The sequence below is a fragment of the Melospiza melodia genome, chromosome 2, assembly GCF_035770615.1.
Source record: "Melospiza melodia melodia isolate bMelMel2 chromosome 2, bMelMel2.pri, whole genome shotgun sequence".
In the NCBI taxonomy this organism is placed as follows: domain Eukaryota; kingdom Metazoa; phylum Chordata; class Aves; order Passeriformes; family Passerellidae; genus Melospiza; species Melospiza melodia.
This window is the reverse complement of record NC_086195.1, coordinates 61395524-61414201: the sequence shown is the minus strand read 5'-3', so window position 1 is coordinate 61414201 and position 18678 is coordinate 61395524. Positions and strand designations below refer to the sequence as shown.

Below are 18678 nucleotides of genomic sequence, written 5' to 3'. Positions count from 1 at the left end.
ATGGTCAGGCAGAGAGCAGGCTCATCTAATGCTCTTGAGAGCTTGGTAATGCTGCTGCTGTAGGGAGCTTGGGCATGAATGCAGGTGTTGGGTGGAAATGGTGTCCCAGGAGGAACCTTCCACACCTGTCTCCTCATTAGGGAAGAGCATTGTGGAGAGTATAAATAGAAGATTAGTTTGATGGGATCAAAATTGGGCTTTTGAGACTACTTAGATGTTTGGTGTGTGCAGATATTTCAAGGCTCTTGGTTGTACGATTATGTATTCTGTTTTGGAAATCCCACAGCATGAGATTGCCTGGCTACGGAAGATTTAGCTTAAATAGTCTTTATGTCTAGCAACATTACCTACCTGTGGCTCTCACTTGCTTATTAAATTCTTACTTGGTTAAATTATTTTTGGTGCAACGTTCCAGTCTTGGAGCATGATTGGAATATATCATTAAATAATTTATCTTCAGTTTTTGCCAGGGAACACTGGGGGTTTTTTTTGCCTTTAAAATGCATGGCTGATAATCAGGCAGTGGCAAACTCTGTCCTTTTTGAACTCATTATTTGTTATTCAAATATCCTGCTGTGGCAGCTATTAAGCTTGAGGGGAAAGAAGGGATAACCTATAAAATGCTAGTCATAGAAGGGACAGAAGAGATCCACCTGCTGCTCAGAGGGGTCTTCCTGAAGCAAAGAAGAGGGACAGATCTTCTCATTTTTGTGTCACCAATACAGCTGTGCCGTCCCCTCCAGCACTGTGCTGTAGTTCAACCCTTTTGGCTTTGTTTAAAACCTTTTAATTGAGCTGTAATTGAGGTTTTTTTTGTCTCTTCCTTGAAGAGGATCAACTCAAAGTCAGCAAACAAAATGAGGAAGGTTTAAGTAAATGTAAAAATGGGAATAATTTTTGTTTTCCACTTGTTTTGTTGAGTAGACCCGAGTCTTTATAACCAAATGGCATGTTCCTTCTGGGAAGTGTTTGGAACTTGGAGAGCCATGGAATGGGTAATTGTTTTCTTTGCTGCTAAAGGCAATATTTGCACTGCCCATTGCTTCTTGGAAAAGTAGTACCAAGACATGGGAAAACAATAAAAGGAAGCTCTTCTAAATGTTTTGTCAAGCATCTAAAGTACAGAGACAGTTCAGACTGTTGAGCATATTTTAAAATAAGCAATGCTGCCTTTTTTTCCTGTGATTTGGATACTTCCTGGTCCCTGATGACTGAGAAGGTGAGATGTTTGTGATCAACAGAATTATTTTCAGCATACGCAATACAAATAATTACTTTTCTACTACTTTACTTTGCATGTTGTTGAGGAAAACTTGTTTGGGCTTTTTGTTCCACTTTGTTTTTTTCCATCACATTTTCTGTCTGCATTATGCAGTGAAATATGATCTATTTTGAACATTGGAAGATTAAATTTGAAGGATAATGTAGACTGAGGTTTTGTTGGGTGACCTAGACTCACCTGTATGATCTACCACAGGAAATAAAAATGAATCTGATTTTTATTGGAGTGGTTTTGTAAGAGTTGTATCATGTAATAACCCGAAATAAATGTTTCTGGAAAGGCAATGAGAAACTTATTCTATTAATGAATATTCTAATTACAGTCCATGATGCTTTGGCATGGTGTTGATACTCCTTTTAAAATACAGTGAGTGATGTCAAGGACGTGGTCGTTGAGCGTTTGTAATGTTTTTCTGGCCAGGAGCAAAGAAGGGACTCACTCTTCTTCAAGGTGAAATGTGAGGCGTGATGTTTATCATATTTTAAATACATGTTACAGACTTTTAACTAAGGAGAAGGCAGTCTGCTTTCTTCAGGGTGGGTTTTTGTTTGTGTAGTGCTTAGTACAGTGAACTGAGGTGAGTAATGGACGCTCTTATATGTGTCATGATGCAAATAAGCAGACTACAGACATCTGTATTCCCTAGTTCTTCTAAGATTTGAAGCCAGGTCTAATTGTTACAGGCCCAACAAAGGTGCTCGTTTCACATCTTCATTTGTGCTGTTCCTTTGAAAGCCCCAGCCATGGTGATTAGACTACTTAGGTCCTGAGCTAACTAGTCAAAATACAAACATCCAGTCTGAATCACTGAAGCATAACAATGCATGTGTAAAACAACAGCTGGATCTAATTTCAGAGGTTTTTTAATTTCAAAAATCACTCTGTCACAAAAAGCTCCTTGTTTTCCCTCCTAAGCTTTATCAGATGATGAAGACAGAATCTATAACTTGATGTCTTTTAAAGATTCATCTTCTTTTTTTTCTTCATTCAAAGATATGTCCAAGGATCTGCTTATCAGACTGAGTTGGCAGGCCTTTTTGCATTCATCTTCCTTTCATCTCAGCAGGCACATTGAGTCATGAAGGTTGTACCAAGTTTTTTGGGCTTGAACACAGGCATCTCATTTATACCAGATGAGTTTAACAGGGTAGGCATGTTGATTGATTGTAAATGAAGTAATTAGTTGCAGGCTGCTTAGTCCCTGAAGGAGGACATTGGAGCTTATAGGGGTGTTGCAGTGAGACATGAATACTGCTTGCAGAGCTGTCCACTGGTTGCACTGCTCTTCCTGCAAGTGGACAGAAGAGGGTTTTTAACTTTCTTTTATTTTTTTTTCCTTTTTAGAGTAAAACTTCATAGTGGATGTTGACATTTTCTGTGGGCACTTCAGTGGAAAATTCAGTTTTGCTGTTAAATAATAGAGGAACCATTGAGAAGATGTGTTGCTGACTACCATGGGAATTAGTAGTAAGTGTGCAGGTGTGGAAATGAGGACATAGCAGTTTGCAACTCCAAAACGTAGTGCACGGGCTAGAGAACATTAGGAAGATTCAGTTCAGTATCTTATGTGGATGGACTTGCTTTGCTTTCTGATGCTGAGCAACTTTGTAAGCGCATTTCAGATGAAGTCTGGCAGGCGTAACAGGATGTAGAGCAGGAGAACTAAAGTGAGAACAGCTTTCTGAAGAACTCCTAAAAATAAGGATAATACTTCTTTACTTTGTAGTGCCCTGCTGAACATACTATATAAATAATGAGCAATTCTGAATTATAAAATTAGAAGGTGGTAACAGCTTACAACAACAGATAATCTTTAGTTGAGGCAATGGTATTAGAAGCTCTGTAGTTTTTTAAAAAGTACTTCTATATTCTTTCTAGGTTAGATTCTTCTGGTAGTGTATCACAGTAACCTGTACTAGAATTGCCTGTCTGTGAGACCTGGGGTTCCTTGATTACACTTGATTTATTAAACCTATCTGCTTGTCACTTAGATATCTACAAAAGCAGGAGTATGAGAACATATGGAATGGAAATGTTCTTTCCCAGAGTGCAGGAAACCACAAGAGGTTGATTTGAGTCAGCATTTGAAGAGCCACAGCAAATACTCAAGAACTTGGTGCTATCTATCTTTTTTTTTTTTTCCTTTTTTAATTAAGTCAACATAAGGGCAAGAAAGGACATGGTTTGTAGATAGTATGCTGGATTTCCTGGTAGGCAATGACTCTGTTTCTGTAACTGCATAACAGGCATAAAGGTTATCTGCTTTCATGCAGGGCTAACAGATCTAGTAGGACAAGAAAGTAGTATGAGACATAGGAGAAACTAGGGCATGTTGAGGGTTGCCTGGAGTGTTGGAGGCATAACAGAGTCAGTATATTCATTGAACAATTTCTGTGGCAGCATGAAGGCCATCAATTAGCAGGAAGGATAAACAGTGCAAGGACTCTTGTTTGGATTTAAACTGATGACTATCTCTTGGAAAGAATCCTCCTTGCTAGTGGGAACAGCCTGTACACAGTCCAAAAGCACAACGCTGTGTGCAGGTGGTAGTAGAAAGTCCCTTCCTGGTGGAACACTGAGCTGTGGCATGCTGTCCTACTGGCTTGTCTGCATAGATCTGCTTGTGGGTGATAATGCTGTAGCTGACTTCTTGAGTAGATAATGAACTTTCCAAGAGAAATACATGTGTCTGAGACCTTTCTGAATTCAGCTGTCCACTTAAACAATGTAGGAAGTTTTAACTTATTCACCTTTAAAATTCATTTGAGTTTTCCTCAATGTAAGTAGACAGTGAGCACAAGATGCAGTGACTCTTGTTTTAACCTAACCTTATGTGCAGAATGTGTAGGGAGTGATACTGTCTTGCTTACATAAGCAAGGCAGGCAGTATCACATCCTCAGCAGACAGTAATCTTCATTATTTCATACCATTGGGATTTTGAATACAAAAGGTTCTCAGCACCCTTTGTAGAAAGCTTGATTTCAATAAAATGGGAAAAAGATATTTTCACTGGTTAGGTGTGGGGCAAGGAAATTAATTCACAGAATCACAAAATGGGCAGTATTGTAAGGGACTACAGTGGGTCATCTGTTCTTGTATCCCTGCTCAAGCAGTGTCATTCCAGACCACATGGCATAGGATTGCTTCCAAATGATTCTTGAGTATCTCCAGTTAGGGAGATTCCACCTCTCTGAGCAGCCTGTTCCAGTGTGTGGTTAACAGCACAGTAAAGAAATTCTTCCCTCATATTCAGGTGCAACTTCCTATGCATCAGTTTGTACTCATTGTCTCTTGTCTCATGGTTTGTACCACCAAGAAAAGCCTGGCTCCCTCCTCTCTATACCCTCCCTTCAGGTACTTACCCTGGTGAGGTCCCCTCTTAGTTCTCTCTTCTCGAGGCTGAGCAGGCCCAGACCCCTCAGCCATTCCTCATGAGCGAGATGCTTCCGTACCTTCGTCACTTTTGTTGCCCTCTGCTAAACCCACCCCAGGAGCAGCTCCTCTCCAGGAGCTCCATGTCTCTCTTAGACTGAGGAGCTCAGAACTGGACACAGCACTCCAGTGTGGCCTTAGTGAAGCCGAGTAGAGGGGCAGGATCATTACTCTACTCCTGGTCATCTCCACAGCGTGTCTGTTTTTCATGATGTGTGTAGTGGGAGATCTTCTTAAGCCATGAAAGTAAGATCTTGTAGTGGGAAATATTTGGCAAGGTCAGTGAAGGTTTTGCCACTTGCATTATTATTAACAGTGGATGTTTTAATGAATTAGCTTATGAGAATGCTCTTTAGCAGTATGTGTTAAATACAGAAGAATGCACAGTCCATTGGAAAGGTGGTGTAGGAAACAACTTCTGACGTAATTTGTGGTTGACTTGCATTGAGCTTCTTATCTCCTTCTACAATTGCATTTTTGGAAACAACTTACAGGTTCAGTAAAGAGAAGTTAAATGTCCCTGTCTTCAGGTTTTAGGGTTCCAGATGACTAGGAACTTCCTTGGAAGCATCTGATGATGGCTGCTGACAGACCTTTGGATGAGGTCATGCCAAGATGATTGGTCTGACCAAGTCATCTTTGTTCCCTCAGTCTCTTGTTTTCAGTGGTTCTCTTCTATTTACTTGCTACAGGGTTATGTGCAAGTTCTCATTTTATTCTGGAAGCGAGGTGGAAGTCAGGATGCTCACAAAGCTACCTGGAGCAGCTCTCCTATGAAAACAGGCTGAGAGGGTTGGGGCTGTTCAGCCTGTAGAAGGCTCCAGGGAGATCGTAGGGCACCAGCACCTGAAGGAGGTTGTAATAGATCTGGAGAGGGACTTTTTGTAAGGGGCATGTATGATAGGACAAGGGGGAATGGATTTAAGCTGAAAGAGGTTAGGTTTAGATTAGATGTTAAAAAGAAATTCTTCATTGTGCAAGTGGTTAGATACTTGAACAGGCTGCCCAGAGAAACTGGATGCCTTGTTCCTGGAAATGTCCAAGGCTGGGTTGGATGGGGCTCTGAGCAACCTGGTAATGGGAGATGCCCCTGCCCATGGCAGAGAGGTTGGACCTAGGTGATCTCTAATATATTACCAGTTAGATTGTGCCTGGGCCAGTCTGACCCTCACTGCCGGGCCAAAGGCAGCAACTGCGGTGTATCACCCCAGAGATACCTTGGCTTGCTGGTGGTTGCAGCTGGGCACTGAACAAGTCCAGGCTTGTTAGGACCCCGTTTACCTCAGGAGGAATAGCTTCAGGCAATGGTGAAGAGAAAAAGGAGATGGATTCTGCTGGAGGGTTTAATGTCCAGAGGTTTATTCCATGGTTACAGAGGTCTGAACGTGAGCAACTGCTCCAACAGAATCCGGACCGCATGCTCTGATCACCTTTTTAAGCTCAGGGACAGGGGGAGGGGAGGTACAGGTGAGCCACCAACCAGGTGAGAGGGGCAGGGTCTCAGGGGAAGATGACACCCAGACAGGCCAATGACCTCTGGGCATAGGGGCATCCTTTAAACTTGACCAACCACACGACGCCTTGCTGGAACGTTTAGCCTGATTGACAGGACTCACTCAGCATGGGGGCAAGGGAGAAGGGATAGACGTATAGGCACACCTGGGAAAGTGACCTGGAAGGCCAAAATGGGACATCACAGCACACCACAACAATCTCAAAGGTCCCTGCTGACCCAAACCATCCCGTGATTCTGTGATTTTTGCACCTACTGGGGGAAGAAGGACTGGGCTTCGTGGTAATTAGGTTGTCCCTGCCCTGAATTTGTCCAGCTGGATCTGGTGCTTGGGAACTCTGAAACTGGATGCCCATGAGGTGGTAGTGTAGCCTTTTGAAATTTGCTGAAAGTGTGCCATTTTAAATTCATGGCGTTCACCTGGCATATGAAATAATTTCTTTCTGCACCTTCCTTTTTTTGAAATTTCTATTCCTTTTCAGTGTGACTAAGTTGTGAATCTAATCTTAGTGCTGTGTCTCTTCTTTTAAATATGTCATTAAAAACACACCTTGTTATGCAAATAGTTACTAAAACTTGCTTTTTTCTGTACTTTTTCTTTTGGGGCAATTTAGACTAGAAATGAATGTGAAGTTTTCCTAATCTTTTCATTTTAGTGCTCTGACACCATTTTGCTGAAGGTAATGGTTTCTTGAAAAATGGGACAATGTTTGAAAAGCACCAATGCTGACTAAGGAAAAAACCCTCAAGCACAAAGTCCGATAGCCTGTTTTATCAAACTTGGAACACTAATTCTTCAACAGCTTATAGTAAATTTGTACTTTGACATAGCTTGCTTTCCCTTTCCAAGTGTATGATAGGTTGTTTGTATCTAGCAAGGGTCAGCTGGTGAAATTATGCTGCAGCTTGGGGAAGAATGTCCTGTTGCCTTTTAATATGAAGATATATATTTGGGGAAGCTTGAATTGCTTTTATATATAAAATTATGAAGGAGCGTTGAAGCATTCTTAAATGTCAGGCTATCATCTGAAATTTGGTAGGGTATTTATCATTTTAGTTTTATCCTAGACCTGGTATTCACGTGTGATGGTTTCTTAGCTATAGCAATAGCTAATAAATTTTGTTATCTGCTCATGACAAACTTAGCATACCAGGGGGTGGGGAACCCAACGTGGATATGGGGAGAAAAGCTTATTGTGTGTGCACAAGGTGAGGTGTGTAAGTTCCAATTTGAACTTCACTACTGGAGTGAATTTCCTCTCCCATTCCCCCAGCCCCAGAGGAGGAGCTGCCCAACCTCTGAATTCAGCAGGGGATGCTTTTGCTTTTGAAAGCTTAATTATTTGGGAGCTCACTATTAAGAAATTGTACTTCTTGAAAATTTAATTCTGCTGGCTAAATAATCATCTGCAGGCTAATTCCACTTGCCAGTTCCACTCTGCCTTTACTCCCTGATCATTTCCCTTTTTTGTCTCTTCTAATTTGAACCTTGTCTCTCAGGTCTGAGGGAGTAATTTGGATTGAAATAAAAGCCCCACACGACTTATAACATCAGGCTTTTTCATGTCATGTAGCAATAGGCCTGAGACAAAGAAAAAATAAACGTTGGAAGCAGTACTTACCTGTTCCCTAAATAAATAAAACTTTTTTGATGATGAGGAGAAATTTTTGTTTTGCAAGTCCTTTGGAATCTGTTTGCATGAAACATCTGCTGCATCGTATGTAAGAAGAGAAGGCCAAGAGTAATAAAACATTTCATTAATGTTTAATAACATAGTGATTAGCAACCCAGCAAAGTCTTATGCCTGTGGGAGATTGGAACTTATTCGATTAGTAGATTAATCGCAACCTGTTCTGGTTACAATTGCAGGTGTAAGGTTCTGTGGATGTTGCAGACTCCCTGAGGACTGATGTTAAAAGCATTTTTATGCTTACTTTCTTTGTAGTTAAAGAGTTAAAAATCAAAACATGAGGAAAAATCTCACTGCTATTTCTATGAAAGAAAAAGGATTTTTACTATAAGAGTGTTTTAACAGAGATCCTCTGTGCTTCCACTGAAAAAGAATGGCTATTATTATCTCTGAAAGTATAGGGCTGCCTTTTACAGAATACTTTTCCTTTCAGTTCTTCTTCTACTACACTTTATTTCAATCTTATAATGGACTTGAGCAATGTCTCCAAATTTCAGACTTAGTTCTGGTTTTCTAACTTTTATCTTGGGTACACTACAATTCCTCCTGCATCTGGCCCTGCTGCTGGCAGAGCACAGCAGATGCTATAGAACAGAAGTGTAGAACTGAGCTGTTTATCAGGTCACAGTATTTGAAACAACCACGTAAAAATGATTCAGTTAATTTCAGGTTGTGGTCTAGAAGTGACACGATGCTGGAAATCAGTTTGTCTTCCAAGTTTAGTCTCAAGCTTCCCAAGCTGGAAGGAATTTAGAGATGGTATTAAGTCCCTGAGAGGCTCTTAAACTCCACTTCCATTCAAAGAGGCAATAGTGAGCTAATGAATTCATCTTCACTGTTCAATTAACTGCTGAGATACAGGAAGAAAATGAAAGAAAAGTCATATTTTTTTTTCTTCTCTTCTCCCAGGAGAGATCAAGGCTTGTTTTATCTCTTAAGAACACAAATAAGCCATTTCTGTTTCCAGTTATAGGAAACTATGTGTAATAGCTGTATGAAGATCAACTTGTCTGCTTAAGGACTGTGTTCTGTGTTGGAAAGAGCAGCCTGGTAATGACATAATATGGCACTTGCCATTACTGACTATCTAGGGGAAGAGTTAGGAACTGGGGAGCGTGTGGTCTCTTCCTGAGAGGGATGTATTGCCTGAGCTTATTGGGAGCAGTAATAGAGTAGAAGGAATCAATAGGGTGAAAAGAAGGTGTGTGTTAGTAGCTCAGATTTTCATCTAGTACACCGGTCAGCTCACTCATTACTGCATGGTTGTGGCTCAAATCTGTCTAGTTCTGAAGGGGCTAATGAAAACTAGCCCACCTCTGTGGTAGCTGTGTGATTTTTTTTGTTTCATTTATTACTCTAGATCTTTAGTTGAAAGCATATTTTTGACTCCTGCAGCCCCTGCCCACACTTTAATTTCAGGGGAGCTGTTAATAACCAGGCTTTGCAGGTTGGGAGTGTGCTGTTGGCCCCACCTATGCTTGCCTGGAGCCTGTGCCTTCAGCTTGCCCTGGCCTGGCTCCAGCTCAGCCCAGCACACTCTGCCCACTGGCTTCTTCAGGCCGGTCCTGCCTGCTGCTGCCGCATTCAGAGCTGACACTTTTGGCCCTGCTCTGCAGGCCTGCCAAGGCTGAAGGTCGCTGTGCTCAGTAATAAATTCTGGACAGAATACAGCTGACGCGGGCGTTCTGTGCCTGTGCCTGCTTCTGGGTGTTTGCAGGCCGGCGGATCAGGAACGCTTTGCGGTGCGGCCGTGCTGAGCGCCTCTGTCGTCTGCTGCTTCAGGATTTCATTAGCAGAGTTTAGGGGATGAAAAACAGCAAAAAGTGCAGCAGCGTTGTGGATCTTGATAGCAAGATGTAGCTGGGCTTGGAGCCTTTGGTTCCTTCTGGTTATGCAGCAAAACACAGCATGATGCAACCACAATGTGCCGAGTTGCACAGAAGTGCACACACAAGCATTTTGTATCTTGGACCCCCTGGCAGCTTCCTCTGCTCATGCCCCTTGTGTGGCACAGTGCGCATGCACTTGTTGTTCTCATGTTGTATAGGTACTTGGGTTTTTCCTTTGGGATTCCTGTGAATGGCAAGCAGGAAGAGATGTAAGGAAGGGGTGGAGGGTGAGGGTATTTAAAGCAGCAATTCTATATTTGAACTGTAAACTGCTGATGGCTATCACCAATTTTTTGTTTGTTTTTCTTAGTTTTGTGTCTTTGTTTTTTGTTTTCCTTAGGGAATCTCAGAACGTCAGCAGTATATAAATTAGTATTTGATCTACATTTCTAGGACTTCCTGAGTCATAAATTTGAAGTGTTTCTACAATTGCTAACCCTCAAAACTGCTTCTGTGCATGTGTTACACATTGGTAGAGGTTGCAGCAGGACAGGGTATGTGGACTTTCTGACCTGCTGGGCTCCAAGTATTTACCAGTCATTGATGTGACAGCACGAACTGGGTGGTGGGTGCTGTGTCATTACAGCTCTTGGTATGTCATAGATGCAGATATTTAATAGATAGTATTTGTTTGTTGGCATTGTCCCCTGTTTTTGGATTAAAGGTCATGATTGCGTGAGTTTGAGACTAATAGGTGTGCTAAAAATGGAGACCACCCCAAATTAGATCTGCTGGTGCTGTAAATATGCCATGACTGACAGGAGGGGCAGACTGAGGCTTTGTCCTCATCCACACCTCAAATGTAAATGAGGAAAACTGTGATCCCTGTTGACATTTATCTCTGAGTTCAGTTGCTTGCCTAAAAAATGGACTTAACGTGGGTGGGTAGCTATTGATGACCAGCATGGACACATTCCCAGCCCAGGCTTCTGCAGTTACACTTTTGCACTACTTTTGCCTCCAAGTACTGATGTGTTTGTGGTATACTGGGGCAAGATGGATGTAGGAGTTGGCCTTTATTCTGTAAAAAGCCTGAATTATCATATATCTGGTAAAGTCAGTTCAGTGAGAGTAGTTTCTATAATACTTGTGCTGACAGCAGGACAGTGTTAAAAGCACTTTGGTGATTGATGGAGTTTGAAATCCATCTTTGGAGGAATGGGTCAGGCAACTTCAGGAGGTTTTAGAGAAGATGCAGTACAGCTTGTATTTTGTGGACTGACTACTAAGCTTAGGACAAACCACATACACTAGGATTGGAGCTTCAGTAACAATATTAGTGAAAATGTGCTAAATATGCTGGGGTTTGTTATCCCAGGTTACCCCTTGGTAACCTCCAAGGTGGTATTTAAATGGCATTCTCTGTGATCTTGAGTCTCTTTGATTCAGTAAGTTTTGCAAAGCTTCGTTTAGGAGGGGTGGCTTCATTGTTGTGCAAGCAGCTGTTTCTGCAAGGCATCAAGCAAAGTTGGCTAGGGTCACACTGAAAATCCTCTCAGCATATGTCTGCTTCCCTGTGCTTGGAGTCCAGCCTTTTTCTTGTGGCGGGAGCGGGTCAGAATAAAGAGGTTTTTTGCTGCTGGATAAAAAATGCTTTGGATCTCTCAATGTTTCGGCCTGAGCTTGTTGTCAGGGCAGGCTCAGCAGTGCAGCAGGTGAAGGTGAGTGGATGTGATGAGTCATTTGGGCTGTAGAAGTGGGAAGAAGCAAGCCCTGCTGGCTCATTACTGTCTTCATGCCTCCTGCTGGAAGCTGGTTTCTTCCCCGGTTTGCCCATGGCTTTCTTTTCGTGCTCTTCATTGTGGAAAAACCTTTATGAAGGATAAGAAATATGGTTAAATGGAGAAGATTATGTTGGAAGCAGGGAAAAGGAGGAAACAGTAATCATGACCTATACAAGAGCAGGAATAGTGTGTATACTGTGAAATTTGTATCTACCTGTACTTCTTCCATCTATCTGTAATGCCACAGTTCTTGCAGTTATGCTCCATTTTCCGTTTTTTCAATCTGATAGAACACAAGGTATTGACCTTCATCATCTGAAGGTGTTACACCAAGAATAAAAACAATTACTTTAAAAAGTACAAAAATAAGCATTAACCTTAGTTGCTGTTCCTATTTGATTTAAGCTGGAAGTCTGATGCTGAAGGTACTTGTTGAATTAGACTGGTAGCTTATCCTGCCTTTCCATCTAAAAGATATCTTCTTTTCAAAAGTTCAAGACTTACATAATTTCATCTGTTTAAAATAACCAGATCATGTCCTTGGTGTGACAGAAAGCAAAAATATAAATTCCTAATTTCTCCCATTTCATCTGCTCTGAACATAGTCCTCAAAGAACCTTGCTGAGACTTTAAAAAGGTGATTCAGAAGGAAAGCAAGAATCAAAACCCCTCATGTCTTTCAGCTAAGGAAATGGAGGCACTCTGTTCCAAACTGGATCCAGGTTATATTTCTCCACTTCATTGGGTGCATATTGACAATGTCATGCTGACATGAGCTGTACCAAACCTTTCACCATCATTTGCTCTAGTGCAGTTCAGGAACTTGCAAGTCCATAAAGCCTCATCTCTGATGAGCCAGTCATTTTATCCCCTGCTGTAAGAAGGGGAGGGAGAAGGAGATGGGGAGGGTGTGAGGCAGGGAGAAGCAAAGAATCAGACTAAGAGTCATGAATGCAAACTGGTTTAGCTCTGGAAATCCCTGGATGGGGAGGAAAGGGAGTGTATGTGGCCGGGAGTGACAGTTATCCTCTTTTGTAATAGCAGATTACAGTAGTAATACAGGCAGGAATGACCTTGCTTTGGTGGTATCACATGCAGCATTAGTACAGCTCTGAGGGATTGGGAATGTAACCTAGGAGAGAAGGCATGAATCTTCCTGCGTGAACTTTATTGCCCGTGCTTTGAAGTTATAAATCTGATGTCTTGGCAATCTTTAACCAAATCTTTAGCCTTGATGACCAACCAGTTTTCTTCAATTTAATGAACAGATAAGAGGCAGTCTGGTCTAGGAAAGTTGTCTTCCTAAGTGATGAACAGGGTTTTGTCACATGGCATCTGTTTCAGTAGTTAGTGAAGGGCTTAAATGCACTGATCATAGAGCAGTCTACATCAGCAGCCTTTGCCTTCTGGATAAAGAAATCTATTTTAGATAAAGAAATTGAGCTGCAGAAACTTTGCTGAGTAATCCGTTCATAGTCCCATTGGTTTGCGGCTCCTCAAAGGAACATGTGCCACAGCAGCACGTTTTGGTGGCAGCAGGTGTGTGCTGGGCCCTCCGCTGTGGCCAGGCTGGTGCTGAAGGGTATTGCTTTCTGCAGTGCTTAGCAGGCCTGGTGCACTCGTTCAGTTAGAAAACTCAACGCTTTCCTTCATGTTGAATGGCTGGGAGAACAGGCAAGTATAACAACTTCCTCCTCTTTGAGTCTTTGACTTTGCATCCATGTTTCTTGGAAAACAAAAATGATGAGTTAAGGATAAGCATGAGCCTTAGGTTTTAATCTACCCTGTATTTTAAATGTGCGCTGTCAGCCTTTCTCATCAGCATGTTTTGAAATTATTTTAGTTTGCATTATCCTTAGACGTGCATTTTGTCTCCTGCACTTGGTGCATGACATCTGTCACTGTTCATTTCACTAAAGGTTCCCTGGTTATAATCTGATATTTCCTCTCCATGCAGTTCTGCACTGGTATTTAATAGCCTGCATCTTAATGTGAAAAGGTTGTTACTTATTTAAGATGTATACCGGGAAGTATACAGTAAAGTGAGACTACTTGAAACATTCATCTGAGAAAAAAGTAATTCTTGAACATGAACATCAGTAGCTGTTCCCCTGCCATATCCAATTTGAGCTTTGCAATTGTTCAAGTATTTCCAGTTTTAACTCCACCAGGGAGTGGTGATTAGAAATCAGTTTGGTTTTAAGATAGCTGAGGTGACTGTTTGGCTAAGATTGCAGTTTAGATATGTTTCCTTCTGCCTAGTCACAGGGTGCAAGATATAGGTTACTGTGTAACTGGTTTATGACTTATCCCTGATATTAGCACCTCTTGAAACACTCTTTGTGCAGCTGCAGCAGATGGTCAGGATGAGAGCCGAAGGACAGGGATCAAAGTGGAAGGCATCACAGTAGGCAGAAACTGCGCTTGTACTCGGATGAGATACCAGAATATAAATATAACTTCAGCCTAGCATTAGAATAACTTCTGCTGATTTCTTTTTTCCAGTGTATCCAATCAGCACGTACACCCTCTCTAAAGAACACGAAGCAATAACCTGACTTGGAGTATGTACGGGTATTTTAAGAAGCTAGTAGAGATATTACCAAAATAATATTTGCACATGAATGCTTAATGTATTTATGTTTCTTCCAGTAAATCCATGAGATAAAAGCTATTACTCCCATCTCACAGTCAGTTGGAGAAAGGGAAGAATAAATGACTTGCCATATGTTGGGCTATGAAATGCTGGTGGAATTAGGTTGAAGTGAACCTGCAGTGTTAGGTTTAGTCCTATAGTAAAATGCTGTAAAAGGCAACATGAGAAATTGATTTTCTGTCATAATAGGTGATTCTGTAATCAGTGGGATCTCAACTCATCCTTGCTTTCACTCATTGATTGAAATCTGCCCCATGTTGTAAGGTCCAGGGAGATGGCCAGCAGTGGTTTGGACCAGAAAGAGGAGGGAATTCTGTTGATCTGAAGTTCAAATTGTGCTATGCAGCACAGGAATCCCAGCCATGACTGCCAAAATTAACTTTTAAAAGATGGATTTAATAAAGAATGAGTAAGTGGAGAATATGTGAGCTCCTGTTCCTACCAGGATAATGCTTTACTCTGTGAGATGTGAGGCATATTGACAAGGTGATGTGGTGAAGCCTATACTCCTTTTTCACAGATTCACACCATACGATTTCAGGAGCTACATGAAAACCTCTCTCCTTGCTTTCTCTTACTTTCTCTCCTCACCTTGCAGTATAGAACAGGCCTGTGGTGGTATGTACTGAATGGTCTTAGGCTTTAATCAGCTCAGAGGCCAGGCAGGCTCAGGGAGGGACTTGCTTTCTCCTTAACCACTGGCTGGGTAATTGCCACCTGATAACTGTGTGAGATGTCACTCGTGTTTGTAAAGAGCTGCCTAATTCTGAAGTATTTTTTCAGTCAGCGGGTGGCAGGGCTGATAGGATTAATGATGCTGCATCTTATGTAGCACCTCTTTTTTTTTAAGGCTACATGGCTTAGAGGAATTAAAAGCAGAGTTTGTAGGCATGTTCACATTAGAAGCTCTGAGTGGTTCTTGTGGAGTTCCTTAATAAATAATTGTAGTGACAGACACCGTATGTGACCCTCTGATAACACAGCATCTGAAATCATTGTTTTGACAGCAGCACTGCACAAAGTGGGTGTTAGCTTTGTGCATTTAAGTGTGAAAATGTGTGGTGGCTAGAGTTCTCTTCCCAAATATTTCTGAACTTGGCCAGAGTTAATGATGCCAGTAAAGAACAGTGAATTAGTTAGTGTATTAGTTCTTGCTCTTTTAGGATATATGATTAGCAATCCCACGGTCAAAGTCAGAAATGGAATGCCTTCTATTTTTGTAGCTGCAGATTGCGTATTAATTGAGAAGGGAAAAACAGCGATGTGTAAATGTGACTAGAGGAAAGAAGTATTGTAGCAACAGCTGTGGAATGAAGTGTGACAAACATAGCTGTGCTAATTTTACTTGCTTGTTTTTACTCCTACCTGCAATTCAAAACTTCATTTGTTTTTTTCTGCTGGGCTGCAAGATCATTTATTTGTTCAGGCATTATTTATGCAATGGATATGGCAGTAAGTTTCCCAGTTTATCTTACGTGTCATGAACTGATTTTACTTTAACAGCTTTTTCAGGTTGATATAAAATAGGAAAATAATGCTATTATTCTGTTTGTCTAAACTGGTTTAAGCTTGGTTGAACAAAAGTGGAAATTGAGTTACCTCATCAATTTCAGGTGCTTTATGTGGTATTGCAAAAAGAATGGCAGAGGAAAGGATCTTTTATTACAAACCTCTCTTGCACTGTGGAGGCATATAGGTGAAAATGTTGTTTGCTTTGACAATGTCTGCATTGTTTTTACAGTATTCAAATGGGATAGGCTTCCTATCCTTCTGGTTGATATATTGTAGTATCATAAGATCGGAGGAAAAAAAAGAAAAGTTAATGTCTTCTTGCCTTTTACCACTGACCCTTTGATAATGCAAATAGGTAATTCTTAGGAAAGCAAATAGGAGTTACTTGATGGATTTTTGGATGTTTATTTTAGAGAGAAAATGTAGTCAAAGGTGGCAATATTCTCAATAATAAAGCAATTGCAATAAATACTAATAAACATGTGAAAGCTGTTGCATTTCCAACTTACTTGTTCTTTGGTTTGTCAACTTCTGTATCTGTATGTTAAAATGTTCACGATGGTACCTTACCTTTTCCACAGAAAGATTTTCTAATTGTTTGCTTTTCTCTTGTTTCAGAACAGAGAGCTCCAGATTATGAGAAAGTTGGATCATTGTAACATTGTCCGATTGCGTTATTTCTTCTACTCTAGTGGAGAGAAGGTAAGAACAAAAATCAAAGGGATGCATCCTGGTAACTGTCTGGGGGTATAACTGGACTGTGTGAATGTATGGAGGCAGAAATGTGAAGATATCAGACATTTACTACTGAGCAAACTCTGAAATGGTGCCCAGCAGGTCATTGGGAGCAGATGTTTTTCAGTAGAGAAGTGTGTGGTCCATAAGGAGTAGTGTTACACTAAAAATACAGCAAGGCTGCCATAGATTTGCATGTGCACTGCCTCTTTCTTAATCTAGTGGATCACAGCTGGGCTTTGTGTTCTAGCACTGCCTTTCTATCTGTGCAGATATATGTGTTTTCTAGGATTCAGTGTTAAGCACTTTAGATTTAAAGGATTTATTGACTTTTCCCAGAACCAGTCTTTGTATGCTTCTGCCTCCCTTCCTTGTGCATCTGTTCCAGGTGCAGGCTGAGTTTCAGAGCCTGAGGAAGGAGGAATGTATGGTCATGTGATTGTATCAATTGTCAGAATGTTTGCTCCAGAAGAAAGAGCAAATATCTGGATTTAATAACTCTCAAGAAGTAGACACTGACATTTGTTTTCGTTCAGTCTAGGTTTAAAAGTTCCTGGGTTTTTTTAAGAAGGGGTTACAGGGTTTAGTTTTAATGTGAAATTATAATGTATTCCTTATCTAAGTATGTATCAGCATTTTACAAATCACAGGAGAATTCAGGATGAAATGGACTTCAAGATGGCATCTGATCCAACCTTATCCTTAAAGCAGGATCATCCACAGAGTAAAAGCAAAGTCATTGTGGTCTATGTGGGAGTTAATGAAAGCTGTGAGGTTGGGAAATGTGCTAGGTGACCTTCTGAATTTTCTCTGATCTTTCTATATATCAAATATTTATATAATTTATAGAAATGCTGCCATTTTTTTTCATTTTTAAGGCAGATTGCATCCTTAGCTGTCTTCAGATTTTGATACACTTGTCCACAGAGCTATAAAGGGCTGTGTATGAGAGCTGATAGCTACTGGCAGGTTGTTAGCTGCAGGTTCATGAAGTGGGTCAGCAGACTGGGAGAGACAGCCCACCTCTTTCATGGTCTTTGGAGCCAGAAATGGAGCTGATGTCTCCAGGATAAGTTGCTTTTGTCTTGTGCTGTGCACAGGGGGATAATTGGAGGAGATCTGCTGTTACCTGAGAGGTGTTTTGTGGGGGACCTGGCCCTGTATCTTGCCTGTGCCTATAGAGAGCCTGCAAAACTACAGCATTCAAGAAGAAGTATAATTTAGGGGTTTAATTTTTTTATCAACCTTCCCTTTCCTTCCTCACTCTTGGATGGTGCTAACAAGCATTTTCAGCTATATATGTTTTGTTGGTAGTGCAGTGTTGTTTTTTTAAGCTGTATTTTGTTTGTAAACATAAATGCTTCAAGCAGCATGAGTACAAAAAGGAAAATGCTGTGAAGGAGGGCTTGGGTTTGGGATTTTTTGTTGGTGGTTTGCTTGTGATTTTTAAAACAGCTTGTAACTTGAGTGAAGTAGCATTTCCTGGATAGATGAGACAGCTGCCTTATCTAATGGCTTTCAAAAACCTCCTGCAAACAGTGGAATGTTAAAACTGCTCAGAACACTGTCCCAGGAGCTTTTGTGTAACAGTAACTTGAGAAAAACTCTTTTGGAAATCTTTAAATGAAATTGAGCTTGAGACTGGATTTTCCATTCTGCTGTTTCAACTCCTTGTGGCTGATTTTTGGCAGCACTAATGTAGCTTTTAAAAATGTCTCTATCCATGGCCAATGAATCTTGATGCCTCAGTGAGAAGTTCTCTTTCATGTTACTTTCTGCTCCTTGGTCTTCATGCCTCTGCTCTTTGCCTTTGAGATCCCCACTGCTTCCCTGTTGCAAAATAGGGCAAATGGGAAGCAGTCTCTGGAGCCAGCACACGCCCAGCAGAACATCAGCAGTGAAATGCTGCAGTTCAGGTTGCAAGGTCTCTTGCAGTTCAGTACAAAATGACACATAATTGGTTGCAAGTATTTCCATGTAGGTGGCAGCATGTGAAGGTAACTCTGGGATGGCGTGCGTGACTCCTGCCCATTCTTGCAGCTCTCAGGAAACACCTGCAGGAGAAGCTGTAGCAAACACAAGCTGAGTGTTAGCACAGCAGCTTGCCACAGCTTTTCCTGCTTGGACTCTGGGGTATGACAGGTTGCTGTTCTTGCCTTGTAGCAGACTGGCTCTCTGCTAGGAGGAAAGGGGCTGGAGTTTGTTTGGGAAAAGCTCTAGACAGAAGCAGGTTGGTGTTCTCA

At 41.3% G+C, this 18678-nt stretch overlaps 1 protein-coding gene across 2 annotated transcripts in view; it reads left to right on the top strand.

The window, feature by feature from the left end:
• GSK3B (glycogen synthase kinase 3 beta) overlaps positions 1-18678 on the top strand; it is a 148733-nt gene that overhangs the window by 64061 nt on the left and 65994 nt on the right. For both annotated transcript variants that reach the window (XM_063148393.1, XM_063148395.1), the window contains exon 3: positions 16319-16402. In XM_063148393.1, coding sequence (XP_063004463.1) covers positions 16319-16402 — 84 coding nt within the window. The remainder of the gene's footprint in view (positions 1-16318; positions 16403-18678) is intronic.